Source organism: Dermacentor silvarum, chromosome 6 (assembly GCF_013339745.2).
Source record: "Dermacentor silvarum isolate Dsil-2018 chromosome 6, BIME_Dsil_1.4, whole genome shotgun sequence".
In the NCBI taxonomy this organism is placed as follows: Eukaryota; Metazoa; Arthropoda; class Arachnida; order Ixodida; family Ixodidae; genus Dermacentor; species Dermacentor silvarum.
In genome coordinates this window covers 187227112-187253086 of record NC_051159.1, presented here as the reverse complement: position 1 = coordinate 187253086, position 25975 = coordinate 187227112, and the positions used below count along the sequence as shown (strand labels likewise).

The window sequence follows — 25975 nt, the reverse complement described above, 5'->3', positions numbered from 1 at the left end:
GGCCAATCTCACAGCAACAGCGTGGGTTCGACACGCTCATCCCTCGTCTGCGCTTAGACGTAGCCTACACGCCTCACATATTGTGTCGCATAAAAGGACGAACGTTTTCACATTGTAGTTTCTGTGATAGCTGCCAACGCTTCAGTAAAGCCTACCATTATAGAATGTCGTGAATATGAACAACAGCCGGTTCGTCTGCGGGACCGTTGGGGCATATTTTTTTTTTTTTTTTTTTGACAGACGACCTCTCAACGTGAGCAAAGCGCTTCGATCGTGGTCATTGTCCTGATAAACAGAGGCGTGCCGTTAGTGCCTTTCACGATTTTATTGCGAAATCAATTATATGGACGCTTCAGGTAAATTATCGCCGCCGCCGTGTTGTTCAGTATAACGTTCGAGTGTGGTAAGAACGAGTGGCCCGCGCGCCGTGTGCTGCAGGTGCGAAGGCAAGCGGGCTATAGAGAGCCGAGAAGGATGGTGGCCTGATGCGCGCGCAGTGTTTTCGCGCGCTGCGCTGCAGCGGAGGCACGGCCATGCTAGATGGCGCATGTGCGTCTGCCCTCATAGAGTTACTGCATATACTCGCCTTGGGCTGCAGAGTTGGGCATCTGATTGAACGCGCCGCACGCACCCCTATTCGCCAAATCTGGTGATCACATGCGCAAAAACCATCCTTTTGAGGGAAAGCCAATTTCACGGCTGCGCCTGCACCATAGAGTTCTTATGGCCTGCACTGCCACCCGCCGCGCCACCGTCCTCGATGCCAGCGCCGCCGTTCAGGGTGGTGCCATCCTTTGACCGCACCCGCGCCGCCGCTTTCTCGCTGCGACGCCATCTTGAGTCACAGCGAGCGGTTGCGAGTGCTTGGTGCCGGTGCTTAGTTCGAGACACAGTGCGCGCAGATGCTTCGCTGACGATTCTACTTGCTGGACAGTGTTCAGCCGCATGAATGACAAGCTTGTCAAGTGCATCGAGTCGACATGACGGGCCGTTGTGTTCCAAAGTGCACCGGATCGACGCGTAAAGGGCTTCGTTGTTTACGCTTCCCCCGGGACCCAGAGCGAAGGAAGAGATGGGAAGCCCAAGTAAAGCGGTATCACTGGAAGGCAACGGATAGCTCCTACATTTGCGAGGTAAATGTCAAGAAAGTTTAGACTATCGCATCGTGTTTTTCATAAATAAGAAAGTATTCTCTGATCCTCGCTCACGTACCTACGTTCGCTCACGAACTAAGCACTGCACCGATGCTGAGTAGCCTATGGTTTGCGAGCGCGCGTCCCATAGGCTTTTGCCGTTTTGATCAGCGCAGTCTATGCGAGTAGTACCCTTATTTTATGGACTGACGAAGATGCTTCGCCGCGAAATAGTCTTACATTAGCCACAAATCGTCATGTAAACCACCTATTTTACTTTATCACGGGAAGCACACATCGTGTGTCTCTTGTTTCTTTTTTTTTTTTCTCAGTTTCTTTTTTCGCTACTGTTTATTTGGGACTAAAGAACGCAGTGCTTCTTGTGGGGAGAGCGGCTGTTGTGTACGTGGCAAGCGAAGCATTGTGATTTTCTCTGATTTCTCAGCAGATATCTTGCGGATCTCAGGTTGTTACGTTATATAGCTGATTTTTTAGACGAATATATTTGTAACGTGGTGCTCGTAAGCCGATGGTCATTCGTGCTCATTCCCGATCGTAGTGGGTACTGTGACGGTCTTTAAATGCCTGTGCACGGTATGCCCAGGTGTAGTAGAGTTAAGGGGCATCATGGGACCAAAATGTTTCGGCGCTTTCTGGCATGGTGTCTGTTGTAGCCTGTGCATTTCTTCGAAACGTGTGAAGCGAGGTAATACAGCATTACTTCTACGAAAATTTATTTTTAAGCACTGTAATGGGTTCTCTGTATATACAAGGCAACTTTTCATATCAATAATCACTTTTGTTGTTTTACTTGTACTTAGAAACACGTTGAAGAGGACCAGTACGAGGGAAATCGACAGGATGGGCGCCGTCTGTTAAAGTCAACAGCCCTACATCATCATGGACTATATTTTCGAAGTGAAAAACATTGCTAATCTGTATTTGAGTGTCTTAGTTTCATTTACGGTTTTTGTACGCGATATGTATGCAGTGTTGTTTATTTTTTCAATGTAGTTGTCAGTGTTCTAATGGTTATTTATAAAATGTTCTGTACTCGCCATTGATGTGTTTGGCTGATGCGACGTATTCGATGGTAGCTGATGTATTCTGGCTGGATATCTTGATTAATATTACCCGCGGTTGCTTTTTCTTGTTTGCATTCTTGTTTTCGATTTATATTGTGTGTAATAAGGTTGATGTACTCACTTGACCCCCCCCCCCCCCCCCCATGTAATGAATAAATTAAAAAAAACTCTCACTATCCCGGATTGTGTGTCGAGCCTACCTTGCGAATTTTTTTTTATCTCGTCTTTCAACACAACCTTCAGGCGCCACACAGTACATATAATTTTTCATGTACATATCCCTTTCATGATTGATTGTACTAGACATTATAAGTAAATGTATTTTGTGCTTCGTTTGGTTTCTTGTGTGTACTACGCAAGATTGACACAGACAAGTTACGTTACATGTAACTACAGCACTAACTAAACCTTATTTTCACATCGCAGTAATCTTTACACCAGCTTAATCCTGTCAGCACACAGTTTTGTGGGCAAAAAAAAGCAAAATTGCGCGTAGATATCGTCAAATAATTGCAACGAACGCGAAGAGCACGCGCAACGCAAGGGAAACTAACCGCCGTGCGCGAGTGGCTGGCTACGGTAAAGGAGGCGTCACGTGTAAACCAAAATACAACAGCGAAAAAGAAAAACTTCCACACACAGGGGGTCGCAAACCTTATATACCAAGCATCGAAGCGCAAAAAAAAAAAAAAATAGTGCCTATTTCAAGGATACACACGGCATATTAAATGTGATTGAATTAGGCAACTTGGGGCATGTTCCCGGCGCCATACATTTACGTCTTGGACCTTCGAGGAGTTAACGGCTATTGGTTATAAAGATGTGCAGATGCGATACCGATAAAAATATCCTCATCAAGGCAAAGCACTTGGAAGTGCGCCGCGAGTAACACTATTTATGAACGCAAGCGTAGCTGAGTCTCAGCTCGTGTGACTCAATATGGCGGCGCCAGCGGGGTTGTATCCACCCTGGACGGCGGCGCTGGGCATCGAGGCACCCTAGTGCGCAGCGGCCCGCCGCGCCACCTGGCCTTCGGGGAATGAAGGAGCAATCACACTCGGCAGCAGAGCCGCGCCGTATCCTGCATTCAACAGGATTGGCTTTTCTGATTAACACGGATGCGTCGGCGGGTAAGATGACGGACCTATGCGCAACTCTACTCCCGTAGGGAGCATATGCAGTAACTCTATGCCCCCAAGCCCAGCCATGAATGAGGAGAGCGCGCGTCCTCTCCTGACTCTTGGCCGTGGTCAAAGGTCGCTAACTGGTTGCAGAAAATAGTGCCTCTTCACAATCCCTCTCTCTCTGCACATTACTGTCCGTGCGGATGAGCGTGTGCACGGCCCGCGCACTGCATGTTGGAGGCCATCTGCGGTTGGTGCCATGTCTTGGGCGAGTCGAGATAGTTGGCAGCTTCATGTGCATTGTCTTCCCGCGCGGCTGGTGCTGGAAGTCGCGTATTCGCAGACACGGTGGAGCGACTGGCAGCATGAGCCGATCGCTCATCGCTGCCGGCGCATCTTTTAACGACAGCATTGCGAATATGAGTGTTGGGGATCATCGAGTGACTTCTGTTCACGTTTGTCGGTGGGTGCGTGACAGCATGCTTATTTAGGTAGTAAGAGAATGTTTACTGCAATTTATACGGCCGATAAAACAATGAAGCTTACTTCGTGTAATTGCCTAATACATTGCTACGCTACCAATGCTCCGGCTTTCGGGCGAAACTGTGATTTTTATTAGCGGACGCTCATCTTATGGAGTACATACAAGGGACATTACGTGCTTTTTCTTCTCTACATTGTGCTTCTTGTGTTGCGATCAATTATACGAACACTCTGGGTGAACTTTCGCCGTCGTCGTCACCATCGCCGTGATAGGCCAGCGTTGTTAAAGCTAGTGCTCGCGGTCATCGAGTGAGATCTGTTCATGTTTGCCTGTACGAGCGTGATACCATGCTTGCTAATTTATTTAATAAGCGAATGTTTGCTGCAAATTATACAGCCAATAAAGTTACGAACCTTACTTCGTGTGGTCGTTTAATACTGTGATATCGCTATCAATTCTTCGCCTTTCACGCCTTTCTGGAAACTGCGAACTTTTTTATCGAATTGATGCCACGGCCGTGTGCTCAGTGAGCGCTCGAACAAGCCCAATAAGCCTCATATGCATCTTATAAGCGAACAAGAAACTTCGTTGTGTGTCACAAAACTGCAATACACATACGACACGCAGTATTGAAGTGCATTCAAGTGACCACTTGATCCTTACAGTATCTGCATTGGAGTAGAAAGCACCAGTGAAAAGCGAAGTGAACGCCATAACAAGAACATCAGTGCGTATGCATGCTTTCATACAACTTGAATCCTTCTGTTTGGCTGCTGCTGATGGGAAGTTTTATTACAACCGTCAGTCGCGTGGCCATAGCCCAAACATGGATCTAGAATGAGAATAACCTTTGTGAAACGCAAGGTTCAGGGAGACGCTCAAGAGTAACTAAAAAGGTATTTAGGATTAAAAAAAAATGGCCGCATATCTGCTTGCTTCGCTGCAAATGACGTCGAAAGACGATAGTCTTCTGCCACCCCTGATACGTAACACCCTCTTTTCTCCCCCCTCCAGCCCTTCATGCTCTTCTCCTCCCCTCTCACTCCTCCCATGATGGATGCAATGGAGGTTTTGCTGAATTCAATTCAAATTTCCCGCGTTCACCCCGCTCTCGCGCCATCTGTTGGGACATTTTATTACTGGGCCTCTTCGATTATGCAATCCCGGACTGACCGCAAACCGTCCGCGGCTTCCGGTCTGACTAGCCCTGACAGAAGAGCGCGTCACAGTCACGTGATCCAGCTGTCGGGGTCTGTCCGAGATTTCGGTCGAAGCACCGCGACCGGAAATCACTCTCCTGGCTGCCGTTGTCTGCTCTTTGCTACTCGTAGATAGCCCCCCACTCAGAGTTTTCATTAGCGTGGCCTCCGAAATGGTGCAGTCTCAGAGGCCACGTCACCGACACAACCATGAAGCTAGCACAGTGGAATCGTAGCCTGAGCGCGTAGAACGTTTTCGCAGAGCGCAGTTTATTACGTCGCGCCAGCCAGCTTAGAAATTTAAGTGGAATTCCCTTGGGTGTTGGGCTGCTGAGCACGAGGTCGCGGGATCGAATCCCGGCCACGGCGGCCGCATTTCGATGGGGGCGAAATGCGAAAACACCCGTGTACTTAGATTTAGGTGCACGTTAAAGAACCCCAGGTGGTCCAAGTTTCCGGAGTCCCCCACTACGGCGTGCCTCATAATCAGAACTGGTTTTGGCACGTAAAACCCCATAATTTAATTTTTTTTAAGTGGAATTCCCACATGGACGTAAGCAAAATCGTGGTGGTGGTAAAATATATTTATTGGCCATAAAATTGCTGCGGAGAGACTCCGAAGTCATGGTCGTGCCACGTCGCTGTTCATGCAGAAAGCACCCGCCTACATCCTCAAAGCTCGCGAGACCGTCTGCTAATTTAAGGCCCGACGCGTGAGAGAGCGCGTGTACACCGTCTACTAATCCTGCACGTCAAAAATCAAACGCTCGAACTTGGTAGCAGAAGGGATCAACATATATGTCAACAGCAATCCACGAAGCTCCTATTGTATACCACCCCAGCCACCGGCGTGAAATAGGCACATGCAATATACGATTTCTCGCACGCTAGTTTCACTTACCTGAAAAGCAAAATTTACCTGCTTACTGCGTACGTATATAGCAATGAGCATGACAGATTTTGTGAAACACATTAAGAAAAGCAAGCATGTGCGCATGATCGCTGTGCTTCTTTAAAAAACTCGAAGACTAAAGCTGCAGCAATTAGACGGTCGTAAAGAACTTGCATGATGGCACACAAAGCAACGATGCAACAGAAGCGATAACTCAATGCACAGTAGTTGCCGTATGGACCGCGCAAAGTACGCAGAAGTACCGGGGAATCTTTCACAACATGGCGTCAAACACCGCGCGCATCTTTTTAAGACAGCCGTCGTCTGCTAGCTGCTTGCGCTTGTCCGAGCAAACATCTGCTGACAGCTCCAACAGTCCGCGGGCAGTCCGGAACTTCCGGTCTGTGAAAAAACGAACGCGCTTCTGACAACACTCGGACTAGTGGGCGGAGCTTCGGAAGCTGTCCGAGCAAAATCGAATGCAGCACAGCAGTCTCAAGCAGTTCGGGACTGTCAGGGACTGATAATCGAAGAGGCCCACTGCTGGCTTAAATCCGGCTAGCGTCTCTTCGACACCATTTCTAACACGTTGATTTTTCATTTATTAACGTAAAAACCAGCCCAATGTGTATTCTTAATTAAATGAACGCTGCGGATCCCGGTTATGTACATATATTTTGCCTCAAATAGGCCTGAGGTTCCATTGCGCTGTATAATGTTGATGTGTATAACACCGTGCCACCACTGCTGGTAGCTTCGCTGGTTTGGCTAGCAGGTTGAATCGAATGATAGACGGACTAATTTTTTCGCGTTTAGATAGCCAAAGAAAGACTACCGTCTTTAATAAGGGCCTTCGCATCCCTTAGACATGCATGTAACATCAACATTGCGTTTAGCAAGTACCGCAACATCATCAAAACGACTGCATTAGGCCAGGAAGTTGGAGAAAGTGGTGCAACATCGTAAGTAATACTGAGAGGAGTTATTACGATGCTTAATCTCCTATACCTGCGGGGATTCGGACGCGACCGTATAGAGGGTGTTTCACTTAACTTGGGCAAAACATTTAAAATATGGAGGTGCTACGTAGCTGGACAGAACCAAGGTAATGTTGTTTGCCGTCGCTTAGGGATACTCAGATTATTTTTTTACATTCCGCCTAATTAGATAATTATTCTTAATTAATTAATCAACTTACAATACGGCAGGCATTACCAAATCCTGACTGGGAGATTACCAGTGTCGTTGAAAAGAAAAGTGCACAATCATTGCATCCTACCGGTGCTAACATATGGGGCAGAAACTTTGAGGTTAACAAAGAAGCTCGAGAACAAGTCAAGGACCGCACAAAGAGCGATGGAACGAACAATGTTAGGCCTAACGTTAAGAGACAGGAAGAGAGCGGTGTGGATCAGAGAGTAAACGGGGATAGCCGATATTCTAGTTGGCTTTAAGAGGAAAAAGTGGAGCTGGGCAGGCCATGTAATACGTAGGATGGATAACCGGTGGATCATTAGAATTACAGAATGGGTACCAAGAGGAGGGAAGCGCAGTTGAGGACGGATGAAAACTAGGTGGGGTGATTGCAAATTTGCAGGCGCAAGTTGGAATCAACTAGCGCAAGACAGGGGTAATTGGAGATCGCAATGAGAGGCCTTCGTCCTGCAGTGGTCATAAATATAGGCTGCTGCTGATGATGCTGCTGCTGCTGCTGCTGCTGATGATGATATTAAAAAGGTTGGAGATAGCTGTGTAAGCGTACATTCTTTTGCATTATCAAAAAAGAGAAAGAGCCGCAGTTTTGCCCGAAAGACGAGGCATCCATTGCGCTAGGAAATTAGTACACAGCTATACGAAGTAAGGATAGTAGTTTTATCGGCTGTATAAAATTGGAGATATTCGCTTGCTAAATAAGTTAACAAGCATGGTGTAAACGCGCACAGGCAAACATGAAGCCGTCACACTCGATGACCGCAAACATGCGCTACCAAAACGCTGGCGTCGGGAAGCGCGGCAGCACCAGCGAGGGAAGCGACCGTGCTGCGTATCGCTTCAACGCAAAATGAGCGACGAAAACACCGCAAAAAGCTTTCAAGATAACGCGCAAAGTACGCAGCTGGTGCCGGAGTCAAACGTCGTCCCCCTCCATCGCGCACTGCTACCCTCCCTGCGCGCGTGATACCGAGCCGCGATCGGCGGTTAACCATGCGCGCTGTCGCGAAATGTGCAATTGCTGTCGGAGAGCAACGCCACAACCCCCCTTCCCCAGACACCCCACGGCCTTTCGCACGACGCAAGACAGCGCGTTTACTTTCAGCTTCCCTCTCTTGCGCGCACGAGATTGAGCCGTGATCGCCGGCTCACCTAGCGCGCTATCACCGCACACACAGCATCCGGCGCGCGGCAACGTGTTATCGCCTTTGGACTTTCTACGGACCATCACGGCGACGACGACGGCTACGGCAGGAATGCGCTTGGAGTGTCGATATAATTGTTATCGCAATAAATGAAATTGCACGTTTGGATGATAGACTATGACTGTGTCATGTACATGTAATTGTGTAGGCCTGCCTATTCTGGGCTGAATACATTAAGGCTGGCGTTCATCAAATAAAAATGTAGGCAGTTTCGCCCGAAAGGCGAAGCATCGATTGCGATAGCGAAGTATAGTGTTACGCGAACGAAGAATTAAGTACAGGAGACTATTTATAAGTATTGAAAGACGGAAGACGACCAGGACAGGCAGCACTGGCAGACCCGTTTATTCCACCGGCACGGCCGAGGCTCAAACACGAAGAAGAAGAGAAACAGGGATGATGATGGCTATATACAAATGAGAACGATGAAGTACGTGAGATGTGCTTACAGTATATTTACAAAAGATAGCTGCAGCGCTGGCCAGATCAGCCGATAGCTCGAGAGCCCAGAGCAGTTCGTCTTCTTCGCCTAGGCGCCCGCGCGCCTCGTTCAAACAACCAAATACCACACGCGTGTAGCATAATCCCCCGGCGGCAGAAGCGACGTCCCGGAGCGTCTAAATGTCATCACTGGGAGGGTGATACTGCTTCAGTCGTGTAACGTGCACGATATCACTGGACTGGGAAGCAGATGGGGCGTCAGGGGCGATCTCGTAGGGGACGGGAGTCACGGCACGAATCACTCGGTAGGGGCCTGTGTAACGAGACAGCAGTTTTTCTGACAGGCCGACCTGACGCGACGGAGACCATAGAAGCACCAAAGAACGAGGCGGGAAGTGCACGTCGTGGTGTCGCTGGTCGTACAAACGCCGTTGACTCTCTTGGGAGTGCAGAAGGCGGCCACGGGCAATTTCCCTTGCGTGGGCAGCGCGGGCGACGGCGTCAAGTGCATATTCACTGGTGGGTGCTGCATGAACAGGGATGCTTGTGTCGAGGGGCAGTGCTGGTTCTCGGCCGAACAGAAGGAAAAATGGCGAATAACCGGCTGTATCGTGGTGCGAGGAATTATACGCAAAGGTGACAAACGGTAGAGCGAGGTCCCAGTCAGTGTGGTCGGAAGACACATACTTCGCGAGCATGTCTGTGAGAGTGCGATTAAGACGCTCCGTGAGGCCATTTGTTTGCGGATGGTATGACGTGGATAGCTTGTGCCTCGTGGCACAGGACCGCAGGATGTCCGCGATAACTTTTGACAGGAATGTCCGGCCACGGTCTGTGAGAAGTCGCGGAGCTCCATGTAATAAAATCACGTTGCGTAGAAGAAAATCGGCAACATCTGTGGCGCAGCTTGTAGGGAGCGCTCGGGTGATGGCGTAGCGCGTGGCGTAATCTGTGGCCACAGCGATCCACCTGTTCCCAGAGGTAGAAAGAGGAAAAGGACCAATTAAATCTAAACCAACCCGAAAGAATGGTTCCGCGGGAATGTCAATTGGTTGACGGTACCCAGCAGGGGGCGTCGACGGTGTCTTGCGTCGCTGGCATTTCTCACACGCAGCTACGTATCTTCGAACGGAGCGAGCAAGCCCTGGCCAAAAGAAGCGTCGGCGGATCCGGTCGTAGGTACGTGATACACCGAGGTGACCGGCAGTGGGGAGGTCGTGAAGTTCGTGGAGAACAGCCGAGCGAAGGTGCTTAGGGATCACAAGGAGTAATGCTGGGCCGTCGGAGTGAACGTTGTGGCGGTAGAGTACGCCATCTTGAAGTGTGAATAAGCGAAGGGAGCTGTCGGCAAGTGACGATTCCAGGTGGTCAATGATGACACGCACGGACGGGTCACGGCGCTGCTCGTCGGCGACATGGACCAGTGGAAAAACAGAGAGAACGCAGGCGTCGGTGTCAGTATCAGACGTAGAGGTCGGGTCTTGGACTAGGCAGCGAGAGAGGCAATCTGCGTCCTGGTGTTGGCGTCCCGACTTGTACGTCACTGTGTAGGGATATTCTTGTAGTCGGAGAGCCCAACGACCGAGCCGGCCAGTAGGATCCTTGAGCGACGAAAGCCAACACAGCGCATGATGGTCTGTGATTACTGAGAAGGGCTTGCCATATAAATATGGGCGAAACTTTGAAACAGCCCAGACGAGAGCAAGACATTCGCGCTCGGTAATCGAATAGTTGCGCTCTGCAGTTGTCAGGAGCCGGCTAGCGTAGGCTATAACGCGGTCGAGTCCCTGTTGTCGTTGCGCTAAGACTGCGCCGATCCCATAACCACTGGCATCGGTTCGGACCTCTGTAGGTGCGGACGGGTCAAAGTGGGCCAAGATCGGTGGATTGGTCAGAATCGTGATAAGGCGTGTAAATGCGGCAGCCTGAGGGGAACCCCACGTAAAAGGCACGTCTTTCTTCAGAAGTTCAGTGAGTGGTCAAGCGATTGCTGCGAAATCTTTCACAAACCGTCTGAAATAAGAACAAAGCCCCACAAAACTCCGGACGTCTTTGACAGACTGAGGTACAGGAAAAGCTGTTACTGCTCGAACCTTCTCCGGGTCGGGTTGTACTCCGGAAGCATCGACGAGATGGCCGAGCACTGTAATCTGTCGGCGCCCGAAGTGGCACTTCGATGAGTTTAATTGGAGCCCAGCCTTGCGGAAGACGTCAAGGATAGCTGCGACGCGCTCAAGGTGCGTCTCAAACGTAGGAGAAAACACAAGGACGTCGTCGAGATAACAAAGGCAAGTTGACCATTTGAAACCTTGAAGCAGAGAGTCCATCATCCGTTCGAACGTGGCGGGGGCATTGCATAAACCAAACGGCATAACCTTAAATTGGTAGAGGCCATCTGGAGTGACGAAAGCGGTCTTTTCTTGGTCTTGGTCATCGACGGAAATCTGCCAATAACCAGATCGAAGGTCAATGGACGAAAAGTATTTGGCACCGTGAAGACAATCAAGAGCGTCGTCAATTCGTGGTAACGGGTAAACGTCCTTTTTAGTGATTCGGTTTAGGTGGCGGTAATCAACACAGAAACGCCACGTGCCATCTTTCTTTTTGACGAGCACGACCGGCGACGCCCAAGGGCTCGACGAGGGCTCAACAATGCCTTTGGCGAGCATGTTGTTGACTTCCTGCTGAATAACTTGCCGCTCTGCCGTGGACACGCGATACGGTCGGCGATGAATAGGAACAGCATCACCAGTGTTTATCCGATGCTTAACAAGGGACGTCTGACCAAGTGGGCGATTGTCAGTGTCAAATATGTCGCGATAGGAAAGCAAAAGGCGATATAGGGCGGCTGCTTGGCCAGGGGCGAGGTCCGGAGCGACCATGGGACGTAATGGGCCGTCGAGGTTCAAGGCATCCTGCGGGTTATCAGGAGGATCTGGAGACGCGTCGGCTGCAAAAGCAGTGACGTGGTCGTCTGTCACTGACCGGAGCGTGGCCACCGCTATGCCTTCAGGTAACACTTGCTTCGTCAAGCCAAAATTGACAACGGGGAGACACATCCGATTAGCGGCAAGGGTAACGACGGAGTGTGGCACAGAGATGTCGCGCGCCAGGAGGACATCACGAATAGGGGCGACGACATAGTCGCCATCAGGCACGGTTGCCGTTGAGGCCAATTCGACGAAGGTTAGGGCTTTTGGAGGTAACCGAACAAACGCTGTAGTGCATAGGGTGTGCGGTTGTTCGGGGCGAACGTCGGAAACAAGAGGAAGCTCGAGGCACAGCGTACCGGTGGAACAGTCGATGAGGGCAGAATGCGTCGTCAGAAAGTCTAGCCCGAAGATTAGGTCATGAGGGCAACTGGTCAGCACGGAGAACAGGACGGGAACTTGGCGGCCAGCAATTCCTACGCGAGCAGTGCACATACCACAGGCGGCAACAGTGGCGCCATTGGCGACGCGTACGGCTCGAGTGACGGCAGGCGCAAGAACTTTTTTGAGGCGACGACATAGGTTAGCGCTCATTATGGACACTTGGGCTCCAGTATCAATCAATGCCGTCAACGGGACACCCTCTACATCTACTTCAATTAGGTTCGTGTTCGTGAGGAGCGTCAACGGAGGATTTGGACAGGACGAACGTGATGCAGCACTACCTCCAAGAGCTGCGTGGCCTAGTTTTCCGTCCGGGAGGGTCCATAATTGGTCGGCGACGAATAGCGGCGTGGCTGGGGCGACGGGGACCGACGGCGCTGAGGTGACGGCGAGCGAGTGGGACGACTGTCATCGACGGATACGTGAGAGCTAGAAGGCATACGGCGAGGCGAGTAGGGGCGAGGGTCGGCATATGGGCGAGGAGACGGGGAAAAGTAGCTCGAATGCGGCGATGTCCAGGAGGTGCGGCAGTGGCGAGCGACGTGGCCAATGCGGTGGCAACGAAAGCAAATAGGCTTGTCGTCCGGAGTTCTACACTCTGTAGGGTTGCGGTATCTGGGACGGGAATACAGATCGCTGCGAGGCGCAGCTGTCGGCACCAGTCGGGCCTCAGCTCGGGAGATGGAGCAGGCAGCAGGAAAACCGAGGTTGGCAAACTCTTGCCGCACAACCTCCAGAATGAGGGAGATCACTATACGAACTAAGGATGGTAGATTTATCGGCCGTATAAACTTGCAAACATTCGCTCACTAACTAAATTAACAAGCATGGTGCAACGCATGCACAGGTAAACATGAACAACCTCGCACGATCACCGCGGGAACTCGCTGTCAAAACGCTGGAGTGTCAAAACGCCAACTAAACGTCGAAAGCACATCGCATAGGAAGCTACCGGCACTACTTGAACTTAGTCCACATCGCAGATCGCTTTGAAGATAGGACCCACGCGGGCGCAGACTTTTTCCACGTCGCAGATCGCTTTCACGATACGCGCGCCGTTCCCTCCCCCCGTTCCTCGCGCGCGACAGAAGCGCGCTTCCGCCCCGCCTTTCCCCCTCATGCGCGCGAGATTGAGCTGCAATCGTGGGCTGACCCTCGCAAGCTTTCACTCGCACACACAGCGTACGATGTTACCATGTTTGGATTTTATACGGACCCTCACAGCGAAGTCCACAACCAGGTCTACGGCAGAAATGCGCTTGGAGTGTCCCTATATTTGAATAAAATTCATTTGGCAGTCAGCGCTTGTGCTGTGGTATTTGTTTCTCTGTGTGTCCTTTTCAGTCGCACTGTTTGAGCATTGTTTCAAACAAACAAACAATGTGGTCAGTTTCCCTACGCATAAATTAGTGAATATCGTCGCTGTATTACTGCGCAAACTGCATCACGCCACAGCAAACGTGGCACATTTCCCGAAGAAAAGCCGATATCGCTGTTTTTCATCGCACGGTTCACCACGTGGTTCACTTCCACAAGTAAAAAAAATTGCGTAGCTTGCACTGGAGGCGCAATGCTAAAAAGATAGCGGAGCTGATGGGCACCTAGGTAGTCCTGGCTTTTGGGCTAGGCTAAGCACTACCAAATCATCCCCAGCATTTCCCGGAATTTATTGATTATTAATCGATTATCAATAAGCTATCAATTGGCCATAGCAAGGTATTGGCCATGTATTTGAGCTAGGCTAAGCACTACTAAGTCATCCCCAGCATTTTCCGGAATTTATTCATTATTGATCGATTATCGATTAGCTATTCATTGGTTATCGCAAGGTATTGGCCACGTAAAAAAATTATACTATGGGGTTTAACGTGCCAAAACCACGATCTCATTATGAGGCATGCCGTAGGGGGGGACTCCGGAAATTTGGACCACCTGGGGTTCTTTAACGTGCACCTAAATCTAAGTACACGGGTGTTTTCGCATTTCGCCCCCATTGAAATGCGGCCGCCGTGGCCGGGATTTTGGGTTAGGCTAAGCATTACTAAGTCATCCCCAGCATGTCCCGGAATTTGTAGATTATTTGTCGATTATCGATTAGATATTGATTCACTATCGATTGGCTATCGCAAGGTAATGGCCACGTATTTGGGCTAGGCTAAGCACTACCAAGTCATCCCCAGCATTTCCCGGAATTTATTAATTATTGATCGATTATCGATTAGCTATTGATTGGCTATCGCAATGTATTGGCCACGTATTTGGGCAAGGCTAAACACTACTAGAATGCAATGATTGTACACTTTTCTTTTCAACGACAGTGGTAAGCTCCCAGTTAGGATTTGGCAATGCCTGCCGTATGCACTCCAAACCAATTTTATTCTTCTGTAAATTTCTTTTTCGTGATCAGGGTCCCCTGCGAGTAATTGACCTAGATCAACGTACTCGTTTACCGACTCTAGAGGCTGACTGGCGATCCTGAATTCTTGTTCCCTTGCCAGGCTATTGAACATTATCTTTGTCTTCTGCATATTCATCTTCAACCAAATTCTTACACTTTCTCGATTAAGGTCCTCAATCATTTGTTGTAATTCGTCTCCAATGTTGCTGAATAAGACAATGTCATCTGCAAACCGAAGGTTGCTGAGATATTCGCCGTTGATCCTCACTGCTAAGCCTTCCCAGTCTAAGAGCTTGAATACTTCTTCTAAGCATGCAGTGAATAGCATTGGAGAGATTGGGTCTCCTTGCCTGACCCCTTTCTTGATAGGTAACTTTCTACTTTTCTTGTGGAGAACCAAGGTAGCTGTGGAATCCTTGTAGATGTTTGCTAAGATATTCACGTATGCCTCCTGTACTCCTTGATTACGCAATGCCTCTATGACTGCTGGTATCTCCCCTGAATCAAATGCCTTTTCATAATCTACGAAAGCCACGTAGAGAGGTTGATTGTACTCGGCAGATTTCTCGATTACCTGATTTATGACATGGATATGATCCATCGTAGAATATCCCTTCCTGAAGCCAGCCTGTTGTCTTGGTTGGCTGAAGTCAAGTGTTCCCCTGATTCTATTGGAAATAATCTTGGTGAATATTTTATACAATACTGAAAGCAAGCTAATGGGCCTATAATTCTTCAGTTCTTTAACGTCTCCCTTCTTATGGATTAGTATAATGTTGGCGTTCTTCCAGCTCTCTGGTACACATGAAGTTGTGAGGCATTGCGTATAAAGGGCCGCAAGCTTTTCAAGCATGATATCTCCTCCATCTTTGATTAAATCTATTGTTATTCCATCTTCTCCAGCAGCTTTTCCCCTGGTCATGTCTTTCAAGGCCCTTCTAACTTCAGCGCTAGTTATAGAAGCAGCCTCTGTATCCGGTTCATGACTATTTTGAATGAAAGTAGCTTGGCTGTTTTGGGCACTGTACAGGTCAGTATAGAATTCTTCCGCTGCCTTTACTATGTCATCGAAATTGCTGATGATATTACCATGTTTATCTTTCAGTGCATACATCTTGCCTTGTCCTATGCCAAGCAATCTTCTTACTGATTTAATGCTGCGTCCATATTTTACGGCTTCCTCAATCTTTCCCACGTTATAATTTCGAATATCCCTTACTTTTTTCTTGTTGATTAGTTTTGACAGTTCAGCGAATTGTATCTGATCTCTTGAGTTGGACATTTTCATCTTCTGTCGTTTCTTTATTAGGTCCTTTGTTTCTTGGGAGAGCTTACCTACTGGTTGCCTTGGTGCCCTACCTCCCACTTCAATTGCTGCTTCTGAGATCAAACTAGTTACGGTTTCATTCATTATCTCTATGTTGTTTTTATCTTCCTTTTCTAAAGCTGCATATTTGTTTGCAAGCACCAGCCTGAATTGGTCTGCTTTTACCCTTACTGTGCCTCTAGGTTGGCCTGTTTCCTCTTGACTGATTTCACTCTCTCTCTCTCTTCAAATTGAGAGAAATCCTAGACCTCACTAATCTATGGTGACTGCACTTAACCTTACCTAACACTTCTACATCCTGCACTATGTTTGGATCGGCAGAGAGTATGAAATCTATTTCATTCCTTGTTTCTCTATTAGGGCTTTTCCAGGTCCACTTCCTGTTGCTGCGCTTCCTGAAGAAGGTATTCCTTATTCGGAGCCTATTCCTTTCCGCGAATTCTACTAACATCTCTCCTCTTGCATTCCTAGAATCGATGCCGCAGTTGCCAATTACTTGCTCACCAACCTGCCTTTTCCCCACTTTTGCATTGAAGTCGCCCATGACTAAAGTATACTGAGTTTGCACCTTTCTCATTGCTAGTTCAACATCTTCATAAAACTGTTCTATTTCTTCGTCATCGTGACTAGAGGTTGGGGCATAGGCTTGTACTACCTTCATTTTGTACCTCCTATTCAGCTTTATTACGACGACTGCTACCCTCTCATTAATGCTGTAGAATTCATCAATGTTGCCCGCTATGTTATGCACTAGAAATGCTACCCCGGATTCTTTCTTATCTGGAAGACCTCTGTAGCAGAGGACGTGGCCGTTAGTCAGCACTGTGTAAGCCTCACCAGTTCTTCTAACCTCACTAAGGCCAATAATATCCCAGGAAATCCCTGATAATTCTTCAAATAGTCCTGCTAAGCTAGCCTCACTCGAGAGGGTGCGCGTGGTGAACGTTGCCAGGTTCAGTTTCCATTGGCGGCCTGTCTTGACCCAGAGATTCTTAGCACCCTCTGCCGCGTAGCAGGTCTGACCGCTGCCTTGGTCAGGTGCTCCGCAGCCACTGGGAACTGAGGGCCTTGGGTTAATTGTCGGAGTCATGAGGGAGGTAGTGGCCGAATACTGCACCAGGGAGGCCAATTCCTGTTCTGGCGAGGGAGTGACTTTGATGTAGCTTAGTGGGCCTTCCTAGTTTGGCTGCACCTGAACTAGTATAGCCCCACTAGCTCTCGGCGATATAAATTTTTTTTCTTGCCGGTGTCAGGCACCACTCCATGCCCCGGTGCTAACATATGGGGCAGAAACTTGGAGGTTAACAAAGAAGCTCAGAACAAGTTAAGGACCGCACAAAGAGCGATGGAACGAAAAATCTTAGGACTAACGTTAAGAGACAGGAAGAGAGCGGTGTGGATCAGAGAACAAACGGGGATAGCCGATATTCTAGTTGACATTAAGCGGAAGAAATGGAGCTGGGCAGGCCATGTAATGCGTAGGATGGATAACCGGTGGACCATTAGGGTTACAGAATGGATACCAAGAGAAGGGAAGCGCAGTCGAGGTCGGCAGAAAACCAGATGGGATGATGAAGTTAGGAAATTTGCAGGCGCAAGTTGGAATACGCTAGCGCAAGACAGGGGTAATTGGAGATCGCAGGGAGAGGCCTTCGTCCTGCAGTGGACATAAAATATAGGCTGATGATGATGATGATGATGATGATGATGATGATGAAACACTACTAAGTCATCCACAGCATTTCCCGGAATTTGTATATTATTTGTCGATTATCGATTAGATATTGATTCGCTATCAATTGGCTATCACAACGTAACGGCCACGTATTTGGGCTAGGCTAAGCACTAATAGTAATGCCCAGCATTTTCCGGAATTTATTTATTATTGATCGATTAGCTACTGATTGGTTTTCAATTGCCTACCGATGACTAACTAAGCTTAAGTAGTCCCAACCATGCTTAGTGTTACGATTCGATTAGAGTGGCCATGCCCGTACCACGTGCAGTCTGTTACGATTCACTTAGAGCGGCCATGCCCGGCCACGTGCAAACGCATGGGAAGTCGGCGTGCCTATCGATCTCGCTCGTCAACATGAACAGACGTGTCCGTCGCGAGTGTCAGAGACGAAACCTGTCGTGCCGCCTTGCAACACCTCTCATCCCCCGCTGAGGACGTTCACCCCCTTACGGTTACCCACCATCTCTATCTACTTCGTCTGGTTTTCCCTGTCCTGCAGTGGGGGAGAGATGAGGGGGAGAGTGCCCAGATGGTGGAGGGTATAAGAAAGCCAGCCAGCAGCCACGTGGAGAACACTTCTGCTGTGCCCTAGCGTGCATGCATGCTGAACGTTTCTTGTATGTTTTCCTTGGAGCACACCGCTCACCCGTAACCATGTAATAAACGCGTGTTATTTGTTTCTACGGCGCCTCGTCTTACCTGCCGGGCCCTCTCCGATGGTCAACCTGGTTCGAGCTCCAACTAGACGCTGTTGAAGGTTCACCAAACCCCGGCCCGCAAGATTAGCTAGACTTAGCCAGGCTCAGCTTCGTTAGTTCACAGGAGTATGTGCCATTGCGCTTGGACCCTTTCATACGGCCGCCAGGATCGGCCCACATTTTTGGATTCAGCAGACACATTACGCCCGGCTTAGACAGGTCCGCTGTTAAAAATCCAGCATCGCCCGTGTTTCATCGCCCAGTTTAGCACAGACCGATATTCTCCGGTGCACCATCATCATCAGCCTATATTTATGTCCACTGCAGGACGAAGGCCTCTCATTGATGCGATGCACACGCCATGTGAGCTAATTAATATGCTCAACCCTCTCAGATGTTATGAAGTATGGCGCACAACAATGCCTCAAGCAAATACCTCCCCCTGTGTCCTCTGTGTACTACGCAGACAAAGAGCAGTGGTGCACGCAAGGTAATTTTTAACATCAACTCTCTCCTCTCGTGTTGGACTAAACGTTGCAGAAATTAAACATTCGCCGTCAACATCACCGCTAGCTATCGTCAATCAAAGCAAACAGCAAGAAAGCTTCGGTTACATCGATTTTGCACAGTGCATGCGATCTCCTTATTTTTATTGCGATGGCAATTATATGGACACTCCAAGCGCATTTCTGTCGTCGCAGTTGCCGTGAGGTTCCGTGTAAAGTCCAACGGCGATGAAATCGTCGCCGCGCGCCGTACGCTGTGTGCGAGTGAAAGCGTACGAGGGTGAGCCGGCAATCACGGGTCAATGTAGCGCACGCGAGGGAGGAAGGCAGGCCGGAAGCGCGTGCTCTGTCGAGCGCGAGGCACGGGGACGAGGCAAGGGAGAGGGAGGAGGGGTGGCGCGTTGCGCTCCATCGGCTTTTGCTCCCAGCGCGACCGCGCACCCTTATCTTGAAAGCGACCTGCGACGTGGGCGAAGTGCCCGCCCGCGCGCACCTCATCTTCACAGGGATCTTTGATGGGGATAAAGTGCATTCGCCCAGTGCCGGTAGCTTCGTAGGCGCTCTGCTTTCGACGTTTAGTTCGCGTTGAAGCGAGACGAGAAACAGCGCGAAGGTCAATTTGCGCGCTGCTGCTGGCGCGCTTTCTCACTCCGACGCTTTCACAGCGACTTTCCGCGGTCATCGAGCGAGATGTGTTCAGGTTTACTTGTGCGCGCGTGACACCTTGCTTGTCTATTTAGTTGGTAAGCAAATGTTTACAACTTTATACGGCCCATTAAACTACTATCCTTGCTTCGTATAGCTCTCTACTAATTGCTATCGCATTCGATGCTTCGCCTTTCGGGCGAAACTGCGACTTCTTTCGTTTCGTGTTGCCGGATTCAGGTGTCTGTAGCCATAGGGGGTTGCCGAGAAGAAATTTTGCTTACAGTTGGAATGTAAATGTTCTTTACAGTATTGGCTATATTTTGACAAGAGTTTTACATTCGAAAAAAGACAAAAAAGAAAGAAAAAAGTACGCACGTCCCGCTGCACATTGCTTAGCTAGTCGGTTCATGCTTGCACATAACCAAGTGTGGACCGATTCGGGCTAAGCAAAGGACGCCACTCACGGATGACCTTGAGCACGACCTCGTAGTTCCTGGTGCGCGCCTTGCGGAAGTCCACCCGGCATCGGTAGAGGCCCTCGTCTTCCTCGTGCACCGGGTAGAGCTCGAGGGCTGCCTGCCCTCCGGCCGGCTCCCCGGCGTCGGCAGGCGCCAGGCGCAGGTACGCGCGGTGGCCGAGCCAGTCTGCGGGCGCGTGGTGCGCCTGCGACAGGCGGCTGCGTCGCGCGTCGCATGAGTAGATGGGCGTGGTCGAGTCGTCCTTGTACCACAGCACCAGGGACACCTCGTCGTCCGTCGTGTTGGGCGTCATGTCGCACGGCAGTGACACCCTCTCGCCCAACACGCCCACCACGTGGACGCGCGGCTCCTCTGCAAGGAAAAAAAAAAAAAAAAAAAACGTTGTCTTTCCACTCCCACTTGATCCAGCCTTGCATGTAAGGATGGCGGATAAATTGTTAAACCATGAAAAAACGCACCTCTTTAATTCGACTTCAATAGTGAAACTGATTTAGAAATCATTTACGGCGCACAAATTGTTTTTAAAGAAATCTGTCAAAATTTATTCGTACTTTATCAAATATTGACTTAGGCTGATCATAGATTAAGAGTTCTTCGCCTTCCTAAATTATTTCCTCATGACACATGTTGACCGATCAATTCAAGTAATGCGGTTGTCTTTCAGTACTAAAATATCTATCAAAAATACATTCCACTTCGAGTAATTCATCAGTCCTCTATAACGCCTCCTTGGTACAACGAGAATCTGAGACGACTACCTATCATTGAATGCGTTAGATGATTAGCGCATACATATGATGTAAACGCTTATACCTGTGCTCTAAATACGTTTAACTTCTTGAACTCGCTTCCACTACCTGTAGTAAATAAAAACGGCACGCTTCGGAGACCTTGCAGAATCACAGAACAATTTCCAGCAAAGATGTTATTTTTTAGCTGTTTCATAAAGAGATTTAGTTGACTGAAATTAGGCCACGTACTTTGAAACGTTGCCTGCATACGTGTCACCCGTTTGAAACCTTGCCCGCATATGACGCTTTCGAACACTTAAATATTTTCTTAAGCATTAAGCATTAAGAAACTTTTAAAAAAAGCAAAGATTTCTAAGACCTTGAACCTCGGTGAGTAGTTGCGACTGACCAGGAGACAGCTTTTTTAGTTCCTCGCGAACCGTGTCGGGACCTGGGTTTATCTCAACATCGCCAGCCAAGAACAACAAGGTACGTGCGACATTAGCACATTCAATAGCAATAGAGAAGCGGCACTGTCATTCCTAATGTCACTCCAATTTGACGATTAGGAATGATTATAACATGAGACCGAACAACATGGCTGCTCTAACAATACACCCCTTACGAGCACCGTAAGAAGGTGTATACAAGAGAATGTGGAGCTTACTTTCGCTCTACTCTATGACTCCAGCTGTGTGTGTGTGTGTGTGTGTGTGTGTGTGTGTGTGTGTGTGTGCGTGCGTGCGTGCGTGCGTGCGTGCGTGTGTGTGTGTGCGTGCGTGCGTGCGTGCGTGCGTGCGTGCGTGCGTGCGTGTGTGTGTGTGTGTGTGTGTGTGTGTGTGTGTGTGTGTGTGTGTGTGTGTGTGTGTGTGTGTGTGTGTGTGTGTGTGTGTGTGTGTGTGTGTGTGTGTGTGTGTGTGTGTGTGTGTGTGTGTGTGTGTGTGTGTGTGTGTGTGTGTGTGTGTGTGTGTGTGTGTGTGTGTGTGTGTGTGTGTGTTTTACCTATTTGACTTCCAAGGCGGAAGAGGTCATCCGAATAATCGCTAGGATCTCCAACAATCGGGGTGGCCTTCGGGAGGACAACCTCCTCAGACTGTTCCATGCCTTTTTGATGAGCCATATAAACTATGTCGCATCCATGCACAAGTGCCCACGCCACGAGAGGACTAAATTAAACACACTCATTTTAAAAAGCATCAAGAGAGTCCTAGGTCTTCCGATGCACACTAGCACAGAGAAACTGATGGACCTTGGAGTCCACAATACGCTTGAGGAAGTCATCGAGGCTCAGCAAACGGCACAGGTTACCAGGCTTTCAATTACATCAGCAGGGAGGAAGATCATGATTGACACGGGACACAACCCCATCACGCTCGAAGTGCAAAACACACATCTTTCGGATCCCATGAGATATTGCATCAAGGTCTCTCCCCTTCCACGAAATATACACCCACAATACAACGTGGGCAGGCGTGTCACTCCAGCCTCCTCTCCTTTAGCTCACGCTCACGCCTACTCTCCGCTTGCATGCTTTGTCGATGCCGCCCAATACGGTGCTTCGAAGTAGTATCCACGGATATTAAGGGTCGGATTCTATCCTCAGCATCGGTTCGAACCTCTTCTCACAAAGCAGAGCAGATGGCCATCGCACTCGCTCTCCTCGATCCACAAAGAACTTATATTTACACTGACTCTAGATCCGCTGCTAGAGCCTTCGCTTCTGGGACCGTCTGCAAGGAAGTTTTATTGCGATAGCAATTATATGGACACTCAAAAGCATATTTCTGCCGTCGGCGTCGCCGTCGCCGTCGCCGTCGCCGTGAGGTTCCGTATGACGTCAATGGAGATGAAATCGTCGCCGCGTGCCGAACGCTGTATGTGCGAGTGAAACGGCGCGAGGGACGCGCGCTTTCCCGGGGAGTGAACGCACGGCGGAGAACAAACGCGCGTTCTGCGCCGTGCTCCTTTAGGGCTGCATAAGTAGGCGTCTCTTTCCTTCTTTACAATCACCATATATGTAGAGCAAACGCGCCTTCTTCCGACGCGCGAAAGGCCGTGGGGGAGGGGGGAGGGGGAGGGAAGGGAGGCGACGTTTAGCTGCGGCACCAAGTGCCTATTTATATCAGAGGCTCCGGCAACAGTCACCAACGCTGCACGCATTTTGAGCGAACGCGGGCAAAACGCCGACGGCGTCGACAACAGTTCTGCGTGTTGCCGGTGCTGCTGCATGTCCAAGTTTATACAGCTGATAAAGCTACTATCATTACTCCGTATAGCTCTCTACAAATTTGCTATCGCGATCGATGCTTCGCCTTTCAGGTGAAACTGCGACAACTGTTTAGAACTCTCGCTCACAAGTAAATTAAACACCACACCATCACTTGGTTCCCTGCTCATCTTGGCTCGAGGGTCGGGGGCCTTTTCAATGTCAACGAGCTAGCCTACTCCCAGGCGCAAGGTCTCACTTGCCGCGCCGGGGCTTCCAAGGCTCGGGCCGCCGGTGCGGCCTGCGCCGGGACTTGCGCAGGCTCAGGCGGAGGAACCAGCCCCCAGCCTTCATTTTCGGGACATTTTGACTACTTTCAACGAGGTAACGAAACACTATCAAATGGGCCGTAGGTCCTTCCCACTCCCACACGAAAAGTTGTCTCCGCCACAGGCAATCTCTCTTCGCATGCTTCAGACGGGGACATACCCCAGCCTCTCTATTTACAGCCATTACTCAGACATTTCAGCACTTTGTCCAGACTGTAACGATCGCAGTGATTTTAAACACATGCTCCGGAGGTGCACCTCTTTACAAGGAAAGCATCACTTCTCTGAAGATGAATTTGATTCCATGATCAAGAGCCCGGTCCTACTACAACAACTTCAGGCTGTCCAGAAGGCCCACGACACCACGGTTAGGCTAGGCCTCCCCGTCCCTACGTGGAAGCGGCCCGCGATCCTCCCCCTATAAAACAGGATCGGATTCCTTCAGGACCTCAATAAAGTTATCTATCTATCTATCTATCTATCTATCTATCTATCTATCTATCTATCTATCTATCTATCTATCTATCTATCTATCTATCTATCTATCTATCTATCTATCTATCTATCTATCTATCTATCTATCTATCTATCTATCTATCTATCTATCTATCTATCTATCTATCTATAACTATTTCAAATGCAGGATCATAAATTTACCTTTCTCCTACTGCCTTTAGGACTCAGGGCCTCTGAGAGGGTAAATACACCCTTCTAGCAAAAGTATCTCTATCTCGATACTTTGGCTTTATAACAAAAAATGGTGAATAGTTTCTGCACAATTGTATAATGCATAAAATTGACAAAAAAGCGACGCGAGTTCAGTAATTATTTGCAAAATATCTAACTAAGCTAGAGATTGAAAAGTTTAGCCACACAATACACAAAAGATTCCTCCTTACCAATTGTAAGCTCGGTGTGACTTAGAGTTTTTTTGGGATAGTGGGGAACAAAGCAAAATGGCACTATAACATTTTGAAGCACTTGCTTAAGAAATTTCTACAAAGGTTGTGTTTTCTGCACACAGATTTCACTTGATACAAAATTTCGCCATAGCCTTTCCATTTTTGCTACATTTGATACAAGCATTTTCAGTTTTTCCAAGGCAGCGGCTAAAATCTGACCAGCTCGCAAATCCCACTCGTAAAGCTCTGTAGCACTCGATTTTATTATATATTGCGAAGGCTGCAATTAACCCAGACATTTTGAACTTTGCCTACACACCACACATAAACTGAAATTTATTTGTAATAAATATTAACAAGGTATCTTGTTTAGTTCACCGAGGGGATCGTCAGAACCTACTACAAACAACGCATGAAAAAAGCGGGAGAACGAGGGCTCAGTAATTATTTGTAACGTGTCGTTCTCCACGTTACACTCAGCAGATATGTTTTAAGGGTAATATGCAGCTTTCCAACACTTGCCTCACATGTTTTTTTGTTTGTTTTTTTTTTTTTTGTTTTTTTGCGAGAGCTGTAGATAACTCACACCTTTGAAACTTTGATACGCACCACATAGAAGAAGCTCCTCGTTCGTACAAAATGTAAACTTTTTCGCACGTTGAGTTGCTCCCGGATGTTGGGCAAACTTCCTGCGCTCTTAGTAATATACGCTTATTTTCTAGAAAAATGCAAAAATCATCCCGCCCAATACTTCTTTCGTAAACTTTCTCATGATGTATTTTATTACGTTCGATTCAGCAGGCATCCGTGCTAAAATTTCTAAGGTGCTTCGGTCATCTTCTTGTGGCATAGGCGATATTAGTTCCATGTTTCTTATAAAGACTGTAGCGTACAGTTACGCCACAATTAGCTTTAATTTCGCTACGTGATTTAAATAGAGTACCTTACTCATTGACTGGACAACTGGTAAGCTGATTCCGCATTTTTAAATCTAAAGACTCGCAGAACTCATTGGATTAGAGGCCCACTTCATTAACCTCGGTATCTCACAAAATTTTTAATGTACCTTTTTCACAGCTCGGTAATTTCTTGGAATTAAACTCTTGTTTTTTTGTTTTGTTTTTTTTTTTTTTTGCTCTTAACGCGGGATAAGAAATTTTTTTTTATTCCTGTGAATTGCAGCTACTAACGTTTGCTAGCGACCTGCATGCGTTTTCAGACTCGGATTTTGCAATGGACTGTATTTGCTTATATATTTTCCACAACCTTTACTGAGAATGAATGAACGTGTATTAAAATAAAATGACACTTTGGGGCCTAACTTTTTGGAAAGATAAGATTGGGAAACGGGTGTCAGTAGTGCTGACTTGGGCATAGATGCGATGGATGACGCCGAAAGAAGAACGAAAAAAGAAGCAGAAAATAATAGCAAGAAATAAAGAATTAAAGAAAGGAAATACAAAAAAGGGATGATAAAGAAAGCGAGGCAGAGCAATGTTTTACCTTTTCCTTACAAACTACTCTGCCTTGTTTTATTGTGGCTATGTCATTTTATTGTACCTCATTGTATCTTTTGTATTAGGCTTATCAATAAATAAATAAATAAATAAATAAATAAATAAATAAATAAATAAATAAATAAATACAAGAATCTTTCTTACCAATTTTAGCACGATATTGCATTTGATAAATACTCTTACACCTTTAAATATAATAATAATAGATAATGTTCAATTATCTATTCTTGTGTTGTATTTTTATATCTAGTATTATTCACTAATCCTGGAATTAGCGACTATAAATCAATGGAAGAGTCAATGCAATAATGCGAAACCCCAATTAGTCCAAAATTACACACAGAAAA

The 25975-nt window shown here is 48.1% G+C and overlaps 1 protein-coding gene across 2 annotated transcripts in view; it reads right to left on the bottom strand.

Moving 5' to 3' along the window:
* The window catches only part of LOC119457109 (nephrin), a 423265-nt gene that overhangs the window by 354933 nt on the left and 42357 nt on the right, over nt 1-25975 (bottom strand). The window contains exon 2 of one of the 2 annotated variants that reach the window (XM_049669958.1): nt 19929-20294. The exons of the other annotated variant lie outside the window; for it this stretch is intronic. Within the exon in view, the coding sequence (XP_049525915.1) occupies nt 19929-20294 (366 nt within the window). The remainder of the gene's footprint in view (nt 1-19928; nt 20295-25975) is intronic. 2 annotated transcript variants of the gene reach the window in all.